The sequence below is a fragment of the Spermophilus citellus genome, assembly GCF_964194105.1.
Source record: "Spermophilus citellus genome assembly, chromosome: 14".
NCBI classification, from domain to species: domain Eukaryota; kingdom Metazoa; phylum Chordata; class Mammalia; order Rodentia; family Sciuridae; genus Spermophilus; species Spermophilus citellus.
In genome coordinates this window covers 56,866,973-56,888,226 of record NC_138194.1, presented here as the reverse complement: position 1 = coordinate 56,888,226, position 21,254 = coordinate 56,866,973, and the positions used below count along the sequence as shown (strand labels likewise).

The window sequence follows — 21,254 nt, the reverse complement described above, 5'->3', positions numbered from 1 at the left end:
CCCATGTTCATGAACTGGAAAAACTTAAATTGGTAAAATATTCAAACTATCCAAAGCAATATACAGATTCAGTGCAAACCCTACCAAAATTCCAATGGTGTTTTTCTCCAGAAATGTACAAAACAACCCCAAAATTCATATGAAGCCACAAAAGTCTACAAATAGCTAATGCAGTTTTGAGCAGAAGGAAAAAAGCTAAAATCATCACACTTCCTAATTTCAAAGTGTATTGCAAAGCTACAGTAATCAAAATAGCATGACACTGGCATTAACAACAGACATATAGATGAATGGAACAGAATAGAGAGCTACACACACACACACACACATGCACACACATAAAATCTTTGGCAAGGGTGCCAGGAATAGAGAATGGCAAGATAGTCTCTTCAATAAGTGGTGTTGGGCATGTATGAGTTTGTCAGGATGAATCCAACTATTATGTGTAACCATAAAGCTCTAATAATAAATACATAAATATTAAAATGCCAAAAAAAGTGATGTTAGGAAAACTAGTATTCACATGCAAGAGAACAAAATTAGAACCGTATACTATACACAAAAACCACCTCAGAATGGAATAAAGACCCTATAGGCAGGACCTACCACCATGGAAGAGCCATGATGGCCACAGAGACAGCTTCAGGGCCAAGGACAAGGCTCTGTTGGCCAGTGTCCCTGCCAATCTGAGGGCCAGCCCCAAGAGGAGAAACATCCACCTCGGGTATGTGAGGACTCCATGGGCTCGGGCTGAGAGGCAGCTGATTGTGGCCCTGGCTTCACTACAGCTGGTATAAATCTGCTGCCTATCACCTGGGAGCTGATCCAGCCATTAGTGAGCCAGCTCTCTTGTGCAGACCAACATACTGTGCACTGTGTGTGGTTGTGAGAAAGTCCTTCCTAAGAGCCCAGTGCTCAATATGCACCTGGACAACAGCCACTGTCTACAAGATGGCATAGTAAATCTAACAATAAGATTTGAAAACTGAACGGAAATTCTTTTGTTGTCCAATTGAAGTATGCTCTAGAGGGACCTAGAGATTATTTTCTCAGTTATCTCTCCTAAAACAGCACTTTATAAAAATGCATGCCAAGAAGCATAAATAGAATAAGTACAGCAATTCATATGGCACTGAATGGGACTTGAAAAGGCACACAGAGGTGTGTGGAAAGAACTTCCAGTGCAAGTGCAGCTGTTCCTCTGCCAGCAGAATGGCATTACAGTCTCACATATACCACACTGGCCATGAAATCCTGCACAGCACAGGGATTCATCTAGTAAAAAAAGAAAATGGAATACCTCCTGCAAAACCAGAGTTATATAATATGACCATTGAAAAATGGAGCAAACCAACCAAAACCTTCACCAGACATTCAAGACCTAGAAGCTTCAAAGACTCTTGGAGCTCTAATGCCAAAAAAGAAGTGTCATACCTCTGAAATATCTTCCAAAATATCCCAAAGTGGCTCTGGTTAAACTTCCAGTGATGGAGGTTTTTTCCTGTTCATTTCTTTGTACCTACAGCTGCATGTTAGTCAGCTTTTCATCACTGTGATCAAAAGACCTGACAAGACCAGCTTAGAGAAGGAAAATTTTACTTGGGACTCACAGTTTCAGAGGTTCAGTCCATGATCAGCCAACTTCATTGCCCTGGGCCTGAGGTGAGGCAGAATATCATGATGGAAAGACTTGGGGGTAGGGGGGAAGCTGCTCGGCTCATGGCAGCCAAGAAATAGAGAGAGAAAGGAACCACAGATAGAGCTGAAGCCATGCCCCCACTGGTCTACTTCCTCCAGTCATGCCCTACCTCTCTATAGTTACTACCCAGTAGTCCATTCCAATTATTAATCCATCAAATGGATTAATCCACTGATGAGTTACAGCTCTCATAATCCAATCATTCCATCCCAAAACATTCCTTCCATTGTTTAATTCATAATATTTTTAGGGTACATTAAAGATATGAACCACAATAAGCTGATAATTTCTTCAGGTTATGGTGTCAAGTGTCAATAGCTCCATTGTAGGTGCTATTCACTTAGTGTCCTTGTCAGTAGAAAACCCAATCCTTAGACTAGATTTAAAGGCTTACTCTCTTAAGGGGAACCTCATCTTTCAAAAATTTTTAGACTTATAAATTAAGATTATAAGTTATAAATTATAAAATTATAAATTATTGAGTCAATGAATACAGTTGTTAAATAAACTTGTGTAAAAGTCTACATAATCCTTTACAAGAATTAGGTAACACATGTCAAAAGAACAGAATTTCTTCAAACAATGTAAAAACAAATGTGTCCGAGGGCTGGGGATAAAGTTCAGTTGGTAGAGTGCTTGCCTTGCATGCACAAGCCCTGGGCTCAATCCCCAGCACCACAAAAAAAAAAAAAAAAAAATATATATATATATATATATATATATGTGTGTGTGTGTGTGTGTGTGTGTGTGTGTGTCATATACTTCTGTACTGTAGGTTGTCCCTGATTCCTTCATGTCATCTTGTTTTCAGACTGATCTGTTGTTTGATTCTTAAGTGTCCTTCTCATTAGTTTCACACCCAGACTTTTCTGCTCAGCTCTTAGTAACTTCATCCAGAACTGCTCAGGCTGATGCATTTATGGACAGCTGGTTCCAGCCAGGTAGGAAATTCAGAGAAACACAAACCAGTGGGTTGCAAAGTTCCCCCCACCACACACACATAAACACTCAACCGTGTGTTGCCTGCAAGAAAAATACCTCATGGCAAGATAATGAAGTTGTGAAAGAATGAAAAATATTTCATGCAAGTGGAATATAAAAGCAAGCAGAAGTAGCTATGCTTATATTCAACAGAAATGACTTTGAAACAAACTTAGTCAGAAGCCACAAAGAAAGAAGGTGACTACATATTGCTAAAGAAAACAATACAACAAGAAGATAGAAAGATCATCATAAATATACATGCACCCAAAGTGAATGCACTCAAGTTCATAAAACAAATACTATTCAACATAGAGGGACAGATAGGCCCTAACACAATAATAGTGGGTTACTCTAATACCCCACTCTCACAAATAGATACATCAAGCAGACAAAAAAATTGAAAAAGAAATACCAGAGTTAAACTATACTGTAGATCAAATGAACTTATCAGACATCTACAGACTATCCCATCCAATAACAGAATACATATTCTTTTCATCAGCTCATGGAACTTTCTCCAAAACAGATTATATCTTAAGTCATAATGCAAGTCTTAACAAATACAAAAATAAAATAATTTTTTGCATCCTATCAGATCAAAATAAAATAAAACTAGAGATTAACGGCAAGAGAAACTGTACAAATGCTGGAGATTGAACAATACAATTTTGGGTGATCACTGGATCATAGAAGAAACCAATGGGTAAATTTTTAAATTTCTTTAATCGAATGAAAATGGAAAAACATACCAAAATCTGTGGGGTACAGTGAAGTCAGTTGTAAGAGGGAAATTTACATCTCTGGGTGCCTTTATTAAAAAGAAAAACACTTCAAGACATAGGCACAGGCAATGATTCCTGAATAGGACTCTAATAGCTCAGGAAATAATAGTGAGAATTAACAAATGAGACTTCATCAAATAGAAAAGCTTTTTCACAGCAAAGGAAACAGTAAAGAAAAAGCCCATAAAATGGAAGAAAATGGTGGCTAGCTACTCTTCTGACATAGCATTAATATTCAAAACATATTTTTTAAAACTCAAAAAATTTAACACCAAAAACAAACTATCCAATCAATTAAGTGAACAAATAAACTGAACAGACCTTTCTCAAAAGAAGTATGAATGGCCAATAATTTTAAAACATTCAATAACTTTATCCATCAGGGAAATTCAAATCAAAACTACACTGAGATTTCATCTCACCATAGTTAGAGTGGCAATCATCAAGAATATAAAATCACAAATCCTGGAAAGGATTTGGGGGGATGGAACCCTTATACATTGTTAGTGGGAATGTAAATTAGTACCATACTATGGCAATCAGTATGGAAGTTCTTCAAAATACTGAAAACAGAAGTATCATAAGATCCAGTGGTATCACACCTTAGAATATGCCAGAAGGAAAAAAATATCAGCATACTCTAGAGATACCTGGATACCCACATTTATTGTAGCAGAATTTACAATATCCAAGTTACAGAATCTGCCTAGGTCCCCATAAATACATGTACCAATACAGAAAATGTGGTATATATATACAATGGAGTTTTATGCAGCCATAAAGAATGAAATAGTATCATTTGCAGGAAAATGGATGGATAGAATATTAAGTGAAATAAACAAGACACAAAAAAGACTAGCTTTACAAGTTTTCCCTAATGTGGATTCAAGGAGCGGGTGGCAGGACATGAAAGTAGCAGGAAGACTACTAGAGGAAAGGAATCAGGGGAGTGGGAGAGGATGATAGAGGAGAGTAGCAGCGCAGGTATGATCAAAGTATATTATTTGCATGTATGCCATAATGAAACCCATTATTCTATATAATTAAAATGCACTAACAAAAATGGAAAAGGGATTTAAGCATCTTTTCTGTGTTGACTTTATGCTAAGTGAAGCTAGCCAAGCCCTAAAAAACAAATGCCAAATGTCTTCTTTGATATAAAGAGAGCAAATAAGAACAGAACAGGAAGGAAGAGCATGAGGAAAAGACTACAGTAAACAAAGACGAATGGGGGGAGAGAAAGGGAGAGAGAAGGGAAAGCATATGGAAATGGTAGGAGACCTTCAGATACACAAAATTATAAGAGGTTATGAGGGGCAAGGGGGAGGGGGGAAAAAAGGGGAGAGAATTGAACAACAGCAGAGGAGATAGAGAGGGAAGATGGGAGGGGAGGGGAGGGGGGATAGTAGGGGATAGGAAAGGTAGCAGAATACAACAGTCACTAATATGCCATTATGTAATAATGTGAGTATGTAACAGTTGTGATTCTGCAATCTGTATTTGGGGTAAAAATGGGAGTTCAAAACCCAATTGAGTCTAATGTATGAAAGATGATATATCATGAGCTCTGTAATGTTTTGAACAATCAATAAAAAAATAAATTAATTAAAAAATTAAAAAAAAATGGAAAAGGGTGGGAGACCTAAAAATATAAAATTACTAGAAAAAAGCACAGTGATAAATCTCCATGACCTTGGTCTGGTTTGTAATACTTTGGATATAACAAAAAAAAATATGCAACAAAAGCAAAAATAGACAGGCACAGTGGCACACACCTGTAATCCCAGCAGCTCAGGAGGCTGAGACAGGAAGATCAAGAGGATAGGAAAGGCAGCAGAATACAACAGACACTAGTATAGCAATATGTAAAACAGTGGATGTGTAACTGATGTGAGGCTGCAATCTGTATACGGGGTAAAAATGGGAGTTCATAACCCACTTGAATCAAAATGTGAAATATGATATGTCAAGAACTATGTAATGTTTTGAACAACCAACAATAGAAAAAAAAAAGAAAACAACTATAAAAAAAAGCTGGGAAGGATACGGTATAGGAGGATAAGAGAGGTAAGATGACAAGTATTTAAGATGCAGTTAAACTGAAGGATTAATTGTGGTGTTCTATAACACAGTAGAATGACTATAGTCTACAGCAACTTATGATATATTACAAAATAACTCAGAGTTACCAACACGTAGAAATGATGAATGTCTGAGGAAGTAGAAATGCTGATCCCTTTTATTTGATCATTATATATATGTGTATGTAGTGAAATATTGTTATGGATCCCATAAGCTTGTACAAATATTATGTGTCAATAAAACAAAAATAAAATTGTAAAAAAAATTTTAAAAAATTCTTTAGAAATATCACTAAGAGGAAAAAAGCAAGCCACAAATGGGGAGAAGATATTTTCAATATACATTTTTTATAAGGATGCACTTACATTGGATTTTTAATTTTAGTGACAATAGTTTTTATTCCTAAGAGTATTTTGTTCTCAAATGTGTTTTATAATTGTCTTATTTTTAAATAAAATTTGTAATCCAATGAACACCCAAAACCATGCTGATAAAACAGTTTCATAAGTTAATAAGTGTTAGGAAGTTGGGAGAGAGGCCTAGGTCACAGGAGGAGTGGACAGACCATCTTTTTATACAGGTGCTGTGTGGCACTTCTATATTGAGGAAGCATGGCCCATGCTGTATGGATGTACATTTATTAATGAGTGACAGTACAAAGTCTAAGTTTGAAAATAAGATTTTTTTCTAAAAGCACATTTTTGGCACAGATTTAAAAAGTGTATATCAGGGAAATTTGACTTTTTAAAGTTATTATATAAAAATATGTTATATATTTATATATTCACATATTTGAGTTCTTCATATCCCACCAAGAAATAAAATCCTTCTGTTTGTTCTTGAAAAAAAAAAGAGTTCAAAGCCAGCCTCTGCAATGGTGAGGTGCTAAGCAACTCAGTGAGACCCTGTCTCTAAATAAAATACAAAATAGGGCTGGGGATGTGGCTCAGTGGTCAAATGCCCCTGAGTTGAATCCCCAGTACCGCCCCCCAAAAAAAGCAAAATTGACAAATATGTTTATATCACTTTTAAATGTTTCTACACAGCCAAGGAAACAACAAAATAAGAGGGCAAAAGACCCAATAGGAGAAAATACTTGCAAAGCAAATATCTGATAATGGATTAATATCCAAAATATGTAAGAATTCCTACAACTTAAAAAAAAATAAAAGCCAAAGGACCTAAAAGACATTTTCAAAAGAAAAGATACAAATAGCCATAGAGTATATGAAAAGGTGCTCAACATCATTAACCACCAGGGAAATGCAAATCAAAACCTCAATGAGATATCTCACCCTAATTAAAATGGCTATTATCAAAAAGACAAAAAAAAAATACTGGCAATGATGTAGAGAAAGAGGAATTCTCATACGCTGTTGGTGGAATTTTTAGTTCATACAGCCACCATGGAAAACAACCGTCTTTTTTTTATAGCCATCCTAACTGGAATGAGATAATATCTCGCTGTGGCTTTGATTTGCATTTCCCCAATAATTAATGATTTTGAGTGGTTCTTCATATACTTTTATCTATTTATATATCTTCTTTTGAGAAATATCTACTCAGCTTCTTTGTTTCTTATTTTTGCTGTTGAGGTTTTTTTTTTCAGTTCCTTATATATTCACAGAAGAAAAATTCCTATTTTCACATTGAATGTTTTAAGTTTATGTCAAATTCTGTCTTATTGCTTTAACTGGAGCTGTGTGTGTGGTGTGGTGTGGTGTGTGTGTGTGTGTGTATGTGTGTGTGTGTGTGTGTGTGTTTCAAGTATTGTATAGTTCACAGCTAGATAGTTCAGGTTTTAAATCAGCCAGATAGAATCTCCTTGAGAAGATCTATCTGCCTGGGGTGTAGATATTAGAGATGGACACACTTGACTAATTAAGCTAATCCTAGAAAATCGATATGATGCCATCTAATTAAATTACAAATCTTACCTTTGGTCGTGCATGTCTGGGCATAAGACCTGACTGAACAAAGAATCCCAAAATAAACCACAAAGCATCAAGGCAAAAAAACTTCCAATTAACATAGCAGACTATTTAATAAAAAAAAATTGTTTAAGACTAGCCCTTGAGATTTGTAAAATCAATACCAAAGTTTCACATTTGACTTCTGTTTTTTTACATCCATAAATAAGAAACTGAAAGAAAATAATTCATGTGTTTTTTTTCCTGTTAAAACCATAATGGCTTTGGAGGGGGCAGAAATGCCAACACTTAGGATGGAATCAACCATGTAAGGAGAGAATCTAGTCCCTTCCCACTCTGGGACAGTATTAAGTTTAATAAATTTCTTTAATTTAAAGAGACCCACAGGTTCAGGACCTGTGACCAAAATAAATTAGGTAACAGGAAATTATAAATTGGAACTTGAAAAGTTAAAATGCAATCTATAAAATGACTTCCATACTTCTTCAAGGTGGTTCTCTTTGACATCAAGTTCACTATACTATTAGTAAGTCCAAGGAAGACTGCTAGGAAAAAAATTACACAGTGGTAATATTTTTATTCTCTTGGCACAGTAGTTTTAAACCCTATCAAAGAGTTAATTATTTTTTCTGTTCCTATAACCATGAAGTTTTAAGAAAAAAAAGCCCATGTCCTTCAAAAGGTATTGAATTTCAAATAGAAGGATTTCTTTATAAACCTATTTTGATCTGAATATTGACTTCAACATCAGTTTATTTCATTCTTTGTAAACCCAACTTCTTAGTATTTAAAGATCTGCAAACCCCATAAACTATTTTCACAAGAAAAAACATTATGCTATTCAAAGTCTAATACACAATTATCTAAAGTGCTGTTATAGTGGCCCAACAGAACACGAAATAAAACCTTAAGATAGAATCGTGATACAAATGCTGTTTTTCTATGTCAATCCTGGACAACAAAATAGCTTTTTGGTATTCATTAAATCCAAATACCTCTCTACAAAATATCTTGAGTTTTTCTTTATGTACAAGACTTTAAGTATTCAGTGTGGATACCTCACCTAGACAATATCAAAACTATATGGAATATACCAAATGGTATGCCTAATCATGCACAAAAACTACAGTCTATGGTTATAATTATACAGGGGTGCTGTAATACTAACTTCCACTTCCACCTCACTGTGGACTCCATGAAATCCACAACTATATGTAGCTATATGAATATTATATGTTCTCTTCTAATCTTTATCATATTCTTGTCTGATTCTCTTCCTATTTAGGTTATAATGACCTTAGTAGCCTCTCCATTTTTCAATTGCTCAAGTTGAGTACAAAATCTTTATCAAGCATATTCCTGATAATTTTTGGTTTTCTTAAATACTAAATTTCTATATAAATTATCTATTACATCCAAAATAGAGCTCCATCTCCTCCATCTTTGTCATGGTTTGCATATTAAGTAGCATAATAAAATGTGAGTGGAATATATAGAGAAGGTATTTACCAGTTCTATTTTCCTGTAGTAGAAACAATCATATATAAACTGTAAAAGATTCTCCCATTTACATAAATATACTTCATCTCTATAATATCCCCCACAGGTCACTGGTATGGTAATTTGAAGATGGCCTCAAATTCTTTCCTGTTTCTTTCATTGATAGATGAATTCAAACTTCTCTTTCCTTGAATCTGAACTAGCCTTAGTGATTTTCTTGATAAATATAATGTGACAAGAAATTATGATGTTATAGGACTTCTGGGTTATAGGAAACCTTTCAGCTACCATTTGGGTTGCTTTGCTCTGGGGGAACCAGCTGCCTTATAAGAAGTCCACATCTACCCTGAGACTGCCATGTGATGAGGAAGCCCAAAGTAATCACAATGAGAGGCTAAATGGAAAGAGAAAGATAACTCAGCCTGTCCCAGTTATTCCAACCATCTTAGCTCAGGCTCAGACATGTGAGAGAAGAAACTACCTTTTCCAATCCACGCAGGCGTGGCATAGGGAAGAACAGAAGAACCCAACCAACAGTAAAAATCAAGAATCTGGCTTCAATCACCGGAGATCTCCAGCCATTCAACTCACCCCAGCTGGAAAATCTCTGCTGAGCCTTGCACAAATTTCTGACCTACCAAGCTAAGAACCTAATAATACAGTGGTTGTTTTACTCTATTACATTTCATGAATAGCTGGTGAACACTCTCCTTGGGCTTAATTGCTAAGTCATTTCACAGTATTTACTGAAAAGCTTACAAAGGCATACACAGTATTTGCCAGCACTGCCTATTGAAAGAGAATTTTAATTAGGAAGAAATTTGTAATTATTTGGTGATAATCTATATAGTGAAGCAAAATAGTAATGTAATATAATGAAATGGTAATATAATAATATAATAAAAGGGAAATGTATACTTTTTTGTCACAGATATCTGAGATGTTATTATTGGGCAGTTCGAACTTTAATTACCATTGGAGGCCTCCCAGAGCCACAAACTACATTTGAAATTATTTTCCAACTTTTGAATTTTTTTTCTGGAGTGTTTGTGTTCTCTAGCTTAATTGGTCAGGTAAGTTGAATATGTACACCTAAATACATAGTGTTTTCATTTTTGAAAGGTTAACAAGTGTTTACAAATTTTATGGAGGAAAGATTAAAAATTATATAGTGGTTATTCTTTGTCTTCTCCTCCTCTTCTAACTCCTCTACTTCTTTCACTAACTTTCATCTATTTTAATGACATGGAGGGGGACGTGATTGGGTCAACTCACACAATATATCCATGAATGTCCAGGGTCTGCTATATTCCAAAGGAGTTTGGAAGCTATCAGAAAAGAGAAGCTTCCTGGGAGGTTTATGGAGCAGGATGCATTTGAAACATCTTCAACAAACAGGTAGTATTCAGTAAACACAGACAGGTATTTCAACTGATCAGAAACAGTATGTGGAAAAGATGTCACAGAGACAGTGTGGGGGAAAAATGATAAAGCATGAGACAACTTCAAGAAAATAGAAGCAGTTTCAGTTCTAAACCATTAAATCCATCAGAAGAGCTACCATAAAAGTCCATTTTTCAAGAAAAGATACTTCTTTGTCAACTTCTTACTTGAAGCTTCCTTAAAGCTTTCTTATTTCCTTAAAATTCAAATGTTATCATAAAATCATTGGGTTAAAATCAACCCAATTAAACTACAAACTAAAAAATACATCTTAAATAACTAATAAATCATTGTTTTACAGATGTTTGCTATGGCATTCTGTCCCTCTTCTCAAGAGATTACAAAATAGTAAGAAAATAAAACAAGTGCATAAATAGATACATTGCAAGTTGAAAGAGACCAAAATCTCTGTGAATTCCCAGAATCACCATTAATGAAAAGTTCAACAGCAGAGCATCTTTAGAACTTTTACTTCCTCAGAAGATCCTTTATATATCACATGCTAAAAAGCAAAAATAAAGCCATGTCGAGGCATGGGCACTAGGTTAGATTACATCACACAATGATTACTCCAACTAGAGAAACTGGGTTCCCACTCACCACGGTCACAGTAGTATGACTGAAACTCATTCTTTAACAAAATTTAGCAATAAAAAATTATTCATTATGATATCTGACACTATTCAAAAGCAGTGAAAACTTACTCGTCAATGTCCACGTTCTGCTATACATAGCAAGCTCCAGAGGAGTTTGGGAGCTATCAGTTCAGAAAAAAAGGAAGCTTCCCAGGAGGTTTTGTGGAGTAGGATGCATCTGAAGCATCTTCAAAAACCAGGTAGTATTCAGTAATCATAGACAGGTAGTTCAATTGATCAGAAACAGTGTGTGGAAAAGATGTCACAGAGAGAGTGCAGGAAAAGATGATAAAATGTGAGACAACTTCAAGAAAATGGAAACAGTTCCAGAACAACTGGAGAGAACATGTGTAACTAAGAGCTATATGTAAAGATATTTTAAGGGCTCCGGATGTTAAAGATGTTGAACTCTTATCTTGAAGGCAATAGAAGCCAGACAAGAGATGATTTTTTTTAAGAGAGAGAGAGAGAGAGAGAAAGAGAGAGAGAGAGAGAGATAATTTTTTTAATATTTATTTTTTAGTTTTTGGCTGACACAACATCTTTGTTGGTATGTGGTGCTGAGGATCGAACCCAGGCCGCACGGATGCCAGGCGAGCGCGCTACCGCTTGAGCCACATTCCCAGCCCCAAGAGATGATTTTGAACAAAGATTCAAGGAAAGTCAGTTAAAATATAATGAATTGGAAATTGGGATACTACTTTAAAACAGAGGTTTTATTATTATTTAGTTATGGTAAGACTCACAATTTATGGTATATGGTAGTTGGTTATACTCATAGGGCTCAGGAGGAGGGAGCCGGTCATACCGTGGTGGGGAGGATAAACAAAATGGGAAAGCACAGCTGGGGAACAGGAGAGGCAGGATAAGCAGGGTTAGTGTTGGCTTGTTTGAATAATTTCCGCATGCTCTGAGGTGTAGGACTGTCTGTATTTATCTGGTATCCCGCACTGTTGAATGGGACTGTGGGTAGAGGCCTAAGTGTGAGACAGTTGGAAATATGGGATCTGGTTCAGTTACTTTGCATATGAGACACTCTTGGTAGAGGTGATCACTATCTCTGGGAATTAACTAACCCTGGGAGGTGCAAGCAAGGCCCCAGACAGCAGCATATTAAAATACGGAGAATTAAAATATGTTTAATGCAGATACACAGAGGTACGGCAATTCCAGCCTAAACACATCAATGGTCTGGAGAGAGAGGTTGTAAAGGAAACTCCATTAAGAAAATATTTAGGGGGCTGGAGATGTGGCTCAAGTGGTAGCATGCTTGCCTAGCATGCGTGTGGCCCGGGTTCGATCCTCAACACCACATACAAACGAAGATGTTGTGTCCGCCGAAAACTAAAAAATAAATATTAAAAAATTCTTCTCTCTCTCTCTCTCTCTCTCTCTCTCTCTCTCTCTCTCTCTCTCTCTCTCTCTTTTAAAAAAAAGAAAATATTTAGGTACTGGAAGTTAGATATTAAGCAGTTAAAAACTATAAGTATAGGGCTGGAGATATAGCTCAGTTGGTAGAGTGCTTGCACAAGGTCCTGGTTCAATCCCCAGCACCACAAAAATAAAAACAACTGTAAGTATAAAATATCATAATCTTAGTGGCTGGAGAAATTGTATTAATGGTTGAAATATGAAGCTGGTTGGAGAGAAAATTTAAATCAACTTGAATATAAATAGCAAAAATCACATTTCATAATTTTTCATAAAATCAATATGAGATAGTCATATCCCATTCATTGTTTTCTCTGTTTTACAGAGGCAGAAACTCCACTTTAAAGATTTTTAAGATGCACCCCATAATTCATACATGTAATCCATACAGGTATATGATAGAGGCATATATAATAATAGTAAAATCTAACACATATTGAGCACTTACCAAGTCCAAGGCAGTTTTCACAACAAGACTAAGAAACAATGTCTATCTGGTACCAGTTCAATTCTCTTGCTGCTCTAAGTGTAGCCTTTAGAAAAGCAGCAGCAGCAGCACTTGAAAAATTCAGAACTCAGGTCCTGCTTCAGACCTACTGAGTCAGAACGTGCATTTTAACAAGAATTTCACATGATTCTTAAGCAAATGAAAGTAAAAAAGTGCTGTTTTATATACCACACCATACCATGCCTGTCTTTAAATTGAATTCCAGGTTCCAACAGGAACAGAAGGAAATATCAAGTCATTGAATATATTGCACCAGAGCACAAGAGAAAGATTAAACTTGGAGGTATAGATTTGTACCTTAAACTCTCATCTTGAATAAAAATACTTAGAAACTAAAGTAAGAGAGCTTGAGACAAAATCTACATTTACTCAAATTCCCACAGATAGTCATATCAGTGACTAAACTCTGAAACTAATCATTACTTTTTAACCACAATATTCTATTCCCTGATGCAACTTATAGAGCCTGAGATTTTCTAACTCTCCTATCCTCAAGTGTTTCCCTAGGCTGGGACCCATCATGGAATACAACAAGACTTCTTTAACTCCTACACCAGCAAAACCCAACATTGCTGAAGAATACCACACAAAACACTCAGATTCCATTCACTACAAATTCGTGGGCCCTCAATACCCAGCCAGTGTTTTTGTAGCTCAGTGGTAAAACACTTGCCTAGCATGTATTGAGGTCCTGGGTTCAATCCCCAGCACCACAAAGAAAAAAAAGGAAGGTAGGGAAGGAGGTGGGGAAGGGGGGTAGAAGGGGGAAAAAAAGGAATAAGAAATGTCTTAAATAGTCCTGACTTCCCAACTAACACCCTATTAAATCTCACAACTCAATCCCTACAATCCTTAATATTCCAAGTCTTCCATCCTTAGGTAATTACATAATGTTTGTCATCTACAAAGAAATGCATGGAAAACTGAGATCTAGAAATTGAGATTATGAAAAAAATATTTGGAAGAGTCATTGAGAAGTAAGAGACTCAGAAAGATGGACACAGTTGGATAATCTGCCTGGCTCCTCAATAAACATTTTTTTTAATTTTTATTGTTGGTTGTTCAAAACATTACATAGTTCTTGATATATCATATTTCACACTTTGATTCAAGTGGGTTATGAACTCCCAAACATTTTTGAGAAGTAGAAGACCTTATTGACTCTTAAAACTGGAAACTGACAAAGGCATCATTTGAGCTAGAATTCAAAGAATGAGTAGGATTTTTTTTTTTTTTGTAAACATTAAATGCTCAGCAGCTACTAGAATGAATGAGCAAAGTCTTAGTGTGAAAGTGAGGCCCTGGTTTTCTTCCCTGTTATAAACCCACAGTCAAAGCAAATTTACAACCACTTGCTTCCTTCTATGCGAGAGGAAGAGTTGAGCAATATATCTTTTTTTGTGCTGAGACCTTAAAGATCAGCTTTTAACCTAGAGTGGATTTTTATGGCTGAGTTATAAACATCCAAGAACTAAAACCTGACAGTTCCTTAAGTATTGTCACAGCAGTAGATGATGCTTCAGTAATTTTAGCACATTTCAACTTCTGCTGAATACTATGCCTAAAGCATAATGAGATTTGATTTTTATCTGTCTAAACAACACAAAGGGAAGTACAAAGGTTGCAATTCCATGATGAATTGAGTCTACATAGCCATCTACATGGATAATCTATGAAGGATGCTTTCAAAGTAAGACTGACCCAAATGGACTAGCCATTCTGTCAGATAATTGCTAATTTCCATTGCACATTCCTTGTATACACACAAGCTGTATGATTTTTTTAAATAACAACTAACATTTCATAACAATATACAAGTACACAAAGAGGATTCTTTTTGTTTGTTTTAGTTATACATGACAGTAGAAAGCATTTATGCACTTTGATACATAGTTGGGATATAATTTCTCATTTTTCTGATTATACATGTTTCAGAATCATATTGGTCATGCAGTCACATATATACATACAGTAATAATGTCTGTTTCATTCTACTATATTTCCTATCCCCACATTCTCTCCCCTCCCCTCCCATCACCTCCCTCTACCTAATCTAAGGTAACACTATTCTTCCATAGTGCCTCCCATCCCCTTCACCCCCCCCCCCGAACCCCATGCCTTACTGCGAATTAGCATTTGCATATTAGAGAAAACATTCAGCCTTTGGTTTTGTGGAACTGGCTTATTTCACTTAGCATGATATTCTCCAACTCCAACCATTTACTGGTAAATGCCGTAATTTTACTCTTCTTTAAAGCTGATTAATGTTTCATTAAGTATATATACACCACATTTTCTTTATACATTCATCAATTGACGGACACTTAGGTTGGTTCCATAATCTAGCTATTGTGAATTGAGCTTCTATAAACATTGATGTGACTGTGTCACTATAGTACACTGATTTTAAGTCCTTTGGGTATAAACCAAGGAGTGGGATAGCTGGGTCAAATGGTAGATTCCATTCCCCATTTTCTGAGGAATCTCCATACTGCTTTCCATAGTGGTTGCACCAATTTGCAATCCCACCAGCAATGAATGAGTGTACCTTTTTCACCACATCCTCACCAACATTTATTGTTGTCTGTATTCTTGGTGATTGCCATTCTGATAGGAGTAAGATGAAATCTTAGAGTAGTTTTGATTTGCATTTCTCTAATTGCTAGAGATGTTGAACACTTTTCATATATTTGTTGATCAATTGTATTTCTCCTTCTATGAAGTGTCTGTTCAGTTCCTGAGCCCATTTATTGATTGGGTTATTTGGTTTTTTGTTTTTTTTTGAAAGGTGTTAAGTTTTTTCAGTTCTTTATATATCCTAGACATTAATGCTTTATCAGAGGTGCATGTGGTAAAGATTTTCTCCCAATCTGTAGGCTCTCTCCTCACATTATTGTTTCCTTTGCTGAGAAAAAGCTTTTTAATTTGAATCCATCCCATTTATTGATTCAGTCACATGCCTTATGTGACAGAATCCTCTCAAAAATCTCACATGGATGGTTAAGATGACAGGTCTTGTTATTGTCCTCTTTGGTCAGAGAGAGGATGTGATTTGCCCAATATTTTATGGAAATGGATGAAGTTAGCACCCAATATCAGTGTGTTTCAAATCAAGTCAGGTCATCAGAAGAGAATGTATAAGAACACTTAATCAACTGGACTTTTAGTAACTCCAACAGTTCCTCTACTGGGTGTGGAGTGACTATGTTTGTTGTTTTAGATGAGAGATGTAATCGGGGCAGCTACAGCCAATCAAAACAACTTCCGTGCCAGCATGGATAACACCACTGCCTACATGAACACTTACTCCATTCCTCAAATTGTGCAGACTCGAGTTCGGACTTGGTTTGAATATACATGGGACTCTCAAAGAATGTTAGGTAAGCATGACAAATTTCTGATTAAATTCCTGCAAACCTTGTCACATAATAAAAATTAGGTAAGATAGAAGGAGAGATGAATTGGATTTAAACACAAGATTGAAAAGCAATTAAATGATCTTTAAAGCATTAATTTAGTATCATGGGATTTTTTTTTCTTTTCTTAAATATGGACCCCTATCTTGTTGGTAAAGCAAATCTTGAAAGAGAATGCTTGGATTTTATTCAGTGCCTACTGGAAGCTAAGAATTACACATTTTGCCTCATATCACCAAAAAAGAAAATCAGGAAAATTGTTATCAACCGCTTTTAAGAGACAGGGAAACAGCAGAGGCACTAACCAAGAAATGTGGCCAAGGACACAGCCAAGAAGTGGCCAACTGGAACTCAGATCTGTTTCTATTCTCCAAACCCTGGCTTTTTCTGTGATATCACCCTTTTTCCTGGGAGCAGAGTACTCAGGGTAATAGCAAATTTTTAGGTCATCCCTATCCTGTGGCAAGCACACAGTTCCTTCTAAGAGACCCTTAATAACTAACATTGACAACTAATAATACTATAATACTGGAGTTAAAATAATGTATATTAAAGGGTAATAAAATAAGATGAAGATAATATGCTGACTGACAATAATCAAATTCAATTTTTAGTTTTTCTATAAAGATAAGAATTGATGCCACTGAGAAGTCAAAAATATAATAATAAAGCTACTGACTCCAGTGCAAAAATGAGATTCCCAAATCACAAATGTGCCTAAGAGGAGAAAGGACCCATTGGTTATTGGGAGCAGGAACTTTTCACCTTTCTGCCACTCTTAAGAGAGTCGAGCCTCATGTTTGGAACCTCTTTCTGAGTGACCAGGAACATGCCTTTCTCTTGAGCATCTACAGATATTTCTGAGGGCATTTCAAGTGGGAAAGAAGCAAGAGAAGGAGCAATGTCTCTTCCATTGTCCCTTTTAGCAGCTTCAGATACTGATCCAGAGCCTTGGCTTCAGAGGTAACTAGATACAAACAGCCCTCAGAAACTAGAAACTATGTTTTATGCAGAAGATGTTCAGATTTAGAATCTATACTGACATCAACATAGGGATATAATATAGCTATTTTTCTCTTTCTAAATAGATATAAAGAAACATCAAAATAATCAGTTCTCATAAACCTTGGGCATACTAAACATTAAGAATAGACATTTTTGTTTATGAAACATTTTGTCAGCCTGAAGGCCCATCATCTAATTCGTGTGTAGAAAAATCTATAATGTATTCACATTCTTTATTGAGTTAATAAGTAAATAACAATAATTTGAATTTACTCACTTAGCACATTTCTTCTTCAGTTTCCATTCCCAGCTGAGCCTACCTATTAATTATGCTCAATCCAGCAAGTCACTTACAGCCTCTGTGGGTTTCAGTTCTTTTTGTTTTTCTTCTTTCTGCAAAGTAGGAATGAGAACACTTACCCTTAGGGTTGTCATAAGGGTCAAATACGATAATGGGTATGACAGAGCTCTGTACACATTCAAACACCACCTGGCACTCATTATTATCTGCCATCCCTGAGACATTAGCCTGCAAATAATAGAAGCAGAAAACAAGAGCTTCATCCTTTTCCCAGCTCAGCTTGTACACTAGCCTTTGTCTCATGATCATTAAATTTCATATCTACGATTTCAGCAAACACGAAGTTTGGGGATTATTCAATATGTCATCCATTGTAAAATACCTCTTTCCTCCCATGAGCATAATAGTCGTGTTGTGTTAGGTACATAGGTCCAATGGATATAATGAAAATATAGAATGTGATACATGCATTTATCTATAAAACTTTGCATTTTATTTTCTTAATTTTTTTAATTTTCTACTTGTACTTTCATTAATTTTTCTGTTTAATGGGTCAATGTGTTTGTCTTTACAAAGATGAGTCTGATTTGCTTGAGACCCTGCCGGGTACAATGCAGTTATCCCTCGCCATTGATATGAACTTCAGCATCATCAGCAAAGTAGAATTGTTCAAGGCAAGTGCTTTACAATTAATATAAAGGTACCGTATTTGTTTCCCTGCAATGTCTAAGCTCTTGCTTTAAATGGTATTTATGATTTTTTTCCTTATGTTTTAACAAAGTCAAAATAACTTGGAGAATTTATGAGAGTCAAATAAATTACAGGTCTCTCCCCAACAGACGACTTACTCTTTAGAAGCCTCTCTCTTCTAATTGGTGTAAAAGAAGAAGAGTTCTTCAGACTTTTCTTGCCCTTAATTTAAATATAATTATACTCTACAGTTCTGTCTTTGCTAGTATGTGCACCTCCTTCCATTTATGAAGATACCTTGGAAATGTATAAGAATCAGGCCTTTACAGGTTAGCTCTAAACCTTGGGCATACTAATACTAAACATTAAGAATAGACATTTTTGTTTATGAAACATTTTGTCAGCCTGAAGGCCTAGATTGGCCTGACAGAGAATCATGTCTAATCTAGTTTCCTGTTACAAATGCTTTGGATTTAGACTTTTTAAATGGCCAAATTTAAATTTAAATTTAAAGACTTTTATTTTTCAAGAAAGGAAAAAAAAGAAGAAGAATTTTTGTCTTAATTTTTCTCTCTCTCTTTTTTTTTTTGTTTGTTTTTGTTTTTGGTAGGGGCGGGGATTGAACTCAAGGACACTCAATCACTGAGCCACATCCTCCACCTATTTTGTGTTTTATTTAGAGACAGGGTCTCACTGAGTTGCTTAGCACCTCACCTGTTGAGAGCCACGGCCAGGTCAAGATGGCGCCTGGCATTTTGCCACCTGCTGCCTCATGTGCCCGCTATTTTTGAGTTCTCGCGGAGTTCCTAGAGAGTTGGCGGTGGGTTGGTTGAGCTAGTGCGGAGTTCCTCCAGGGTCACGTGGGTGGCATTCGCAGTGAGTTCGAAAATAAAGTTCGTTCCTGCTTGAATCTACAAGTGGCTCGACCTCACGGTTATTTGTGCCCAGCCAGACTGCGGCACTCACCATTGTTGTTTCCTTTCTTCATGTATTATACTACATATAAATTTATTTCTCCTTAGATTTAAATCTGTGTGTGTGGCATTCCCTGATTCATCTATTCAATTAGCTCATTCAAGAAATATTTACTAAGTTCCTACTCTGTTCTAGTCACCATTTCAGCCAGTGGGCATACAACAGTTGAAAACATATATAAATTATATATATATATATATATATATATTAAATTTCAGGAAAAAAGAGAATGCAAAATAATATATTACATGAGGAGGTGATAATGCCATGAACAAAATTAAACAGGTTAAGGAAGATGAGGGTGGTACTACTCAGGAAAGGCTTCTGGGATGAAATGCTTTTGAGGATTTGAAGAGAGGACTGAAGGAGGCAAAAGAGTGACATGTGCAGATATGGAAAGGAGAGAAAGGGCCGGGGCAGGGGAATAGCACAGGAGAATGGACAAGAGGAACTCTAAGCTAGGAACAAGGCAAGGAAACCAGAAGGGCCAAGGCCAAGTTAGGATGATGGAAAGCAAGAGAAGCCTGAGAGAAGTACTAAATGGGAGGATGTGGAAGGGGTCAAGTTCATGGAGGGCCTGGGAGCTGCATTGTAGATTTTGGATAGACTGTACTCTGACTTTCAAGGCACTGAGGATCTTGAGCAGAAAATAATATGACACTAGTTGCAAAAGGGCAATTTTCCTGCTGGCTGGGGACCTCAAGAAGCAGGTGTGGAAGGCAAAGAGATCAAATGGAAGTCATTGTAACTACCTACAGAAGAGATGACAGCGATGGGACCTGGGGTAGTAGACTCATCACTGAGAAGGGGCCGAATATTAGTTGTGTTCCAAAGAGCCTGCAGTTCTTACTGTTTGTTGGTATAAACACAGTTAGAAACAAGAAAGGACCCAGGGGGACTCCAAGGAACAGGAAGAACAAAGATATTACTTTTAAAATAGGAAATTTTAGAGTAAGTATAGGCTGAGGTGGGTAGAAAACAACCTTGTTAGGGCTTGAATAATGTCCTTTCCAAAATTTCTGTTGAAATTCGATCCCCAGAGCAATGGTCTTCCAAACGTCATATAGCCTTAGGGTGGTGGTGAAGTCATAAGGAGTGTGCCTTAAGCGATTAGCACCCTTATAAAAAGGCTCAAGGTTAAATCAAGCAAGGCAGTGCAGACCTGTAATCCCAGCAGTTTGGGAGGCTGAGGCAAGAGGATCCTGAGTTCAAAGGCAGCTTTTTCAACTTATCAAGGCTCTAGCAACTCAAGGAGACCCTGCCTCTAAATAAGGGGCCAGGCATGGTGGCACAAACCTGTAATCCCAGCAGCTCAAGTGCCTAAGGCAGGAAAAACATGAGTTCAAAAAATAAAATACAAAATAGGGCTGGGTGTGTAGCTCAATGGTTGAATGCCCCTGAGTTCAATCTCGGGTACCTCCCCACCCACCCCCCAAAAAAAAGGCTGGGGATGTGACTTAGTGGTTAAGTGCACCTGGTTTCAATCCTTGGCAAAAAAAAAAAAAAAGGCTCAAGGTTAAAGGTATGCTTTTCTGCCATATGAGTGCACCACATTCTCCCCTCCAGAGGACATAGTGACAAATTCCACCATGGAAGAGAGAGCAGCCTTCAGCAGACAACAAGCCTGCTGACACCTTGACATTGGACTTCTCAGCTGTCAAAACTATGAAAAAGTTCTATTATTTATCAACTATACAGTATATGGTATTTTGTTATAGCAACACAAACAGACTAAGATAGACTTGTTCATTTGAGGTGACTGTTAAGAGTCCCAGATAGAAATGTCAGGTGGGCTGTTTGATTTATTATTCTGAGTTCATGATAGAAGTCCAAACTGGAACAATAAATTTAGACCTATCAGCATTTTGATGT

General features: G+C 36.5%; 1 protein-coding gene across 1 annotated transcript in view; it reads left to right on the top strand.

Moving 5' to 3' along the window:
• CNGB3 (cyclic nucleotide gated channel subunit beta 3) overlaps window positions 1-21,254 on the top strand; it is a gene marked incomplete at both ends in the record, with an annotated part of 150,011 nt that overhangs the window by 87,097 nt on the left and 41,660 nt on the right. Inside the window, 3 exon segments of the mRNA XM_081265730.1 lie at window positions 9,910-10,051; window positions 16,216-16,375; window positions 18,294-18,391. Coding sequence (XP_081121856.1) covers window positions 9,910-10,051; window positions 16,216-16,375; window positions 18,294-18,391 — 400 coding nt within the window.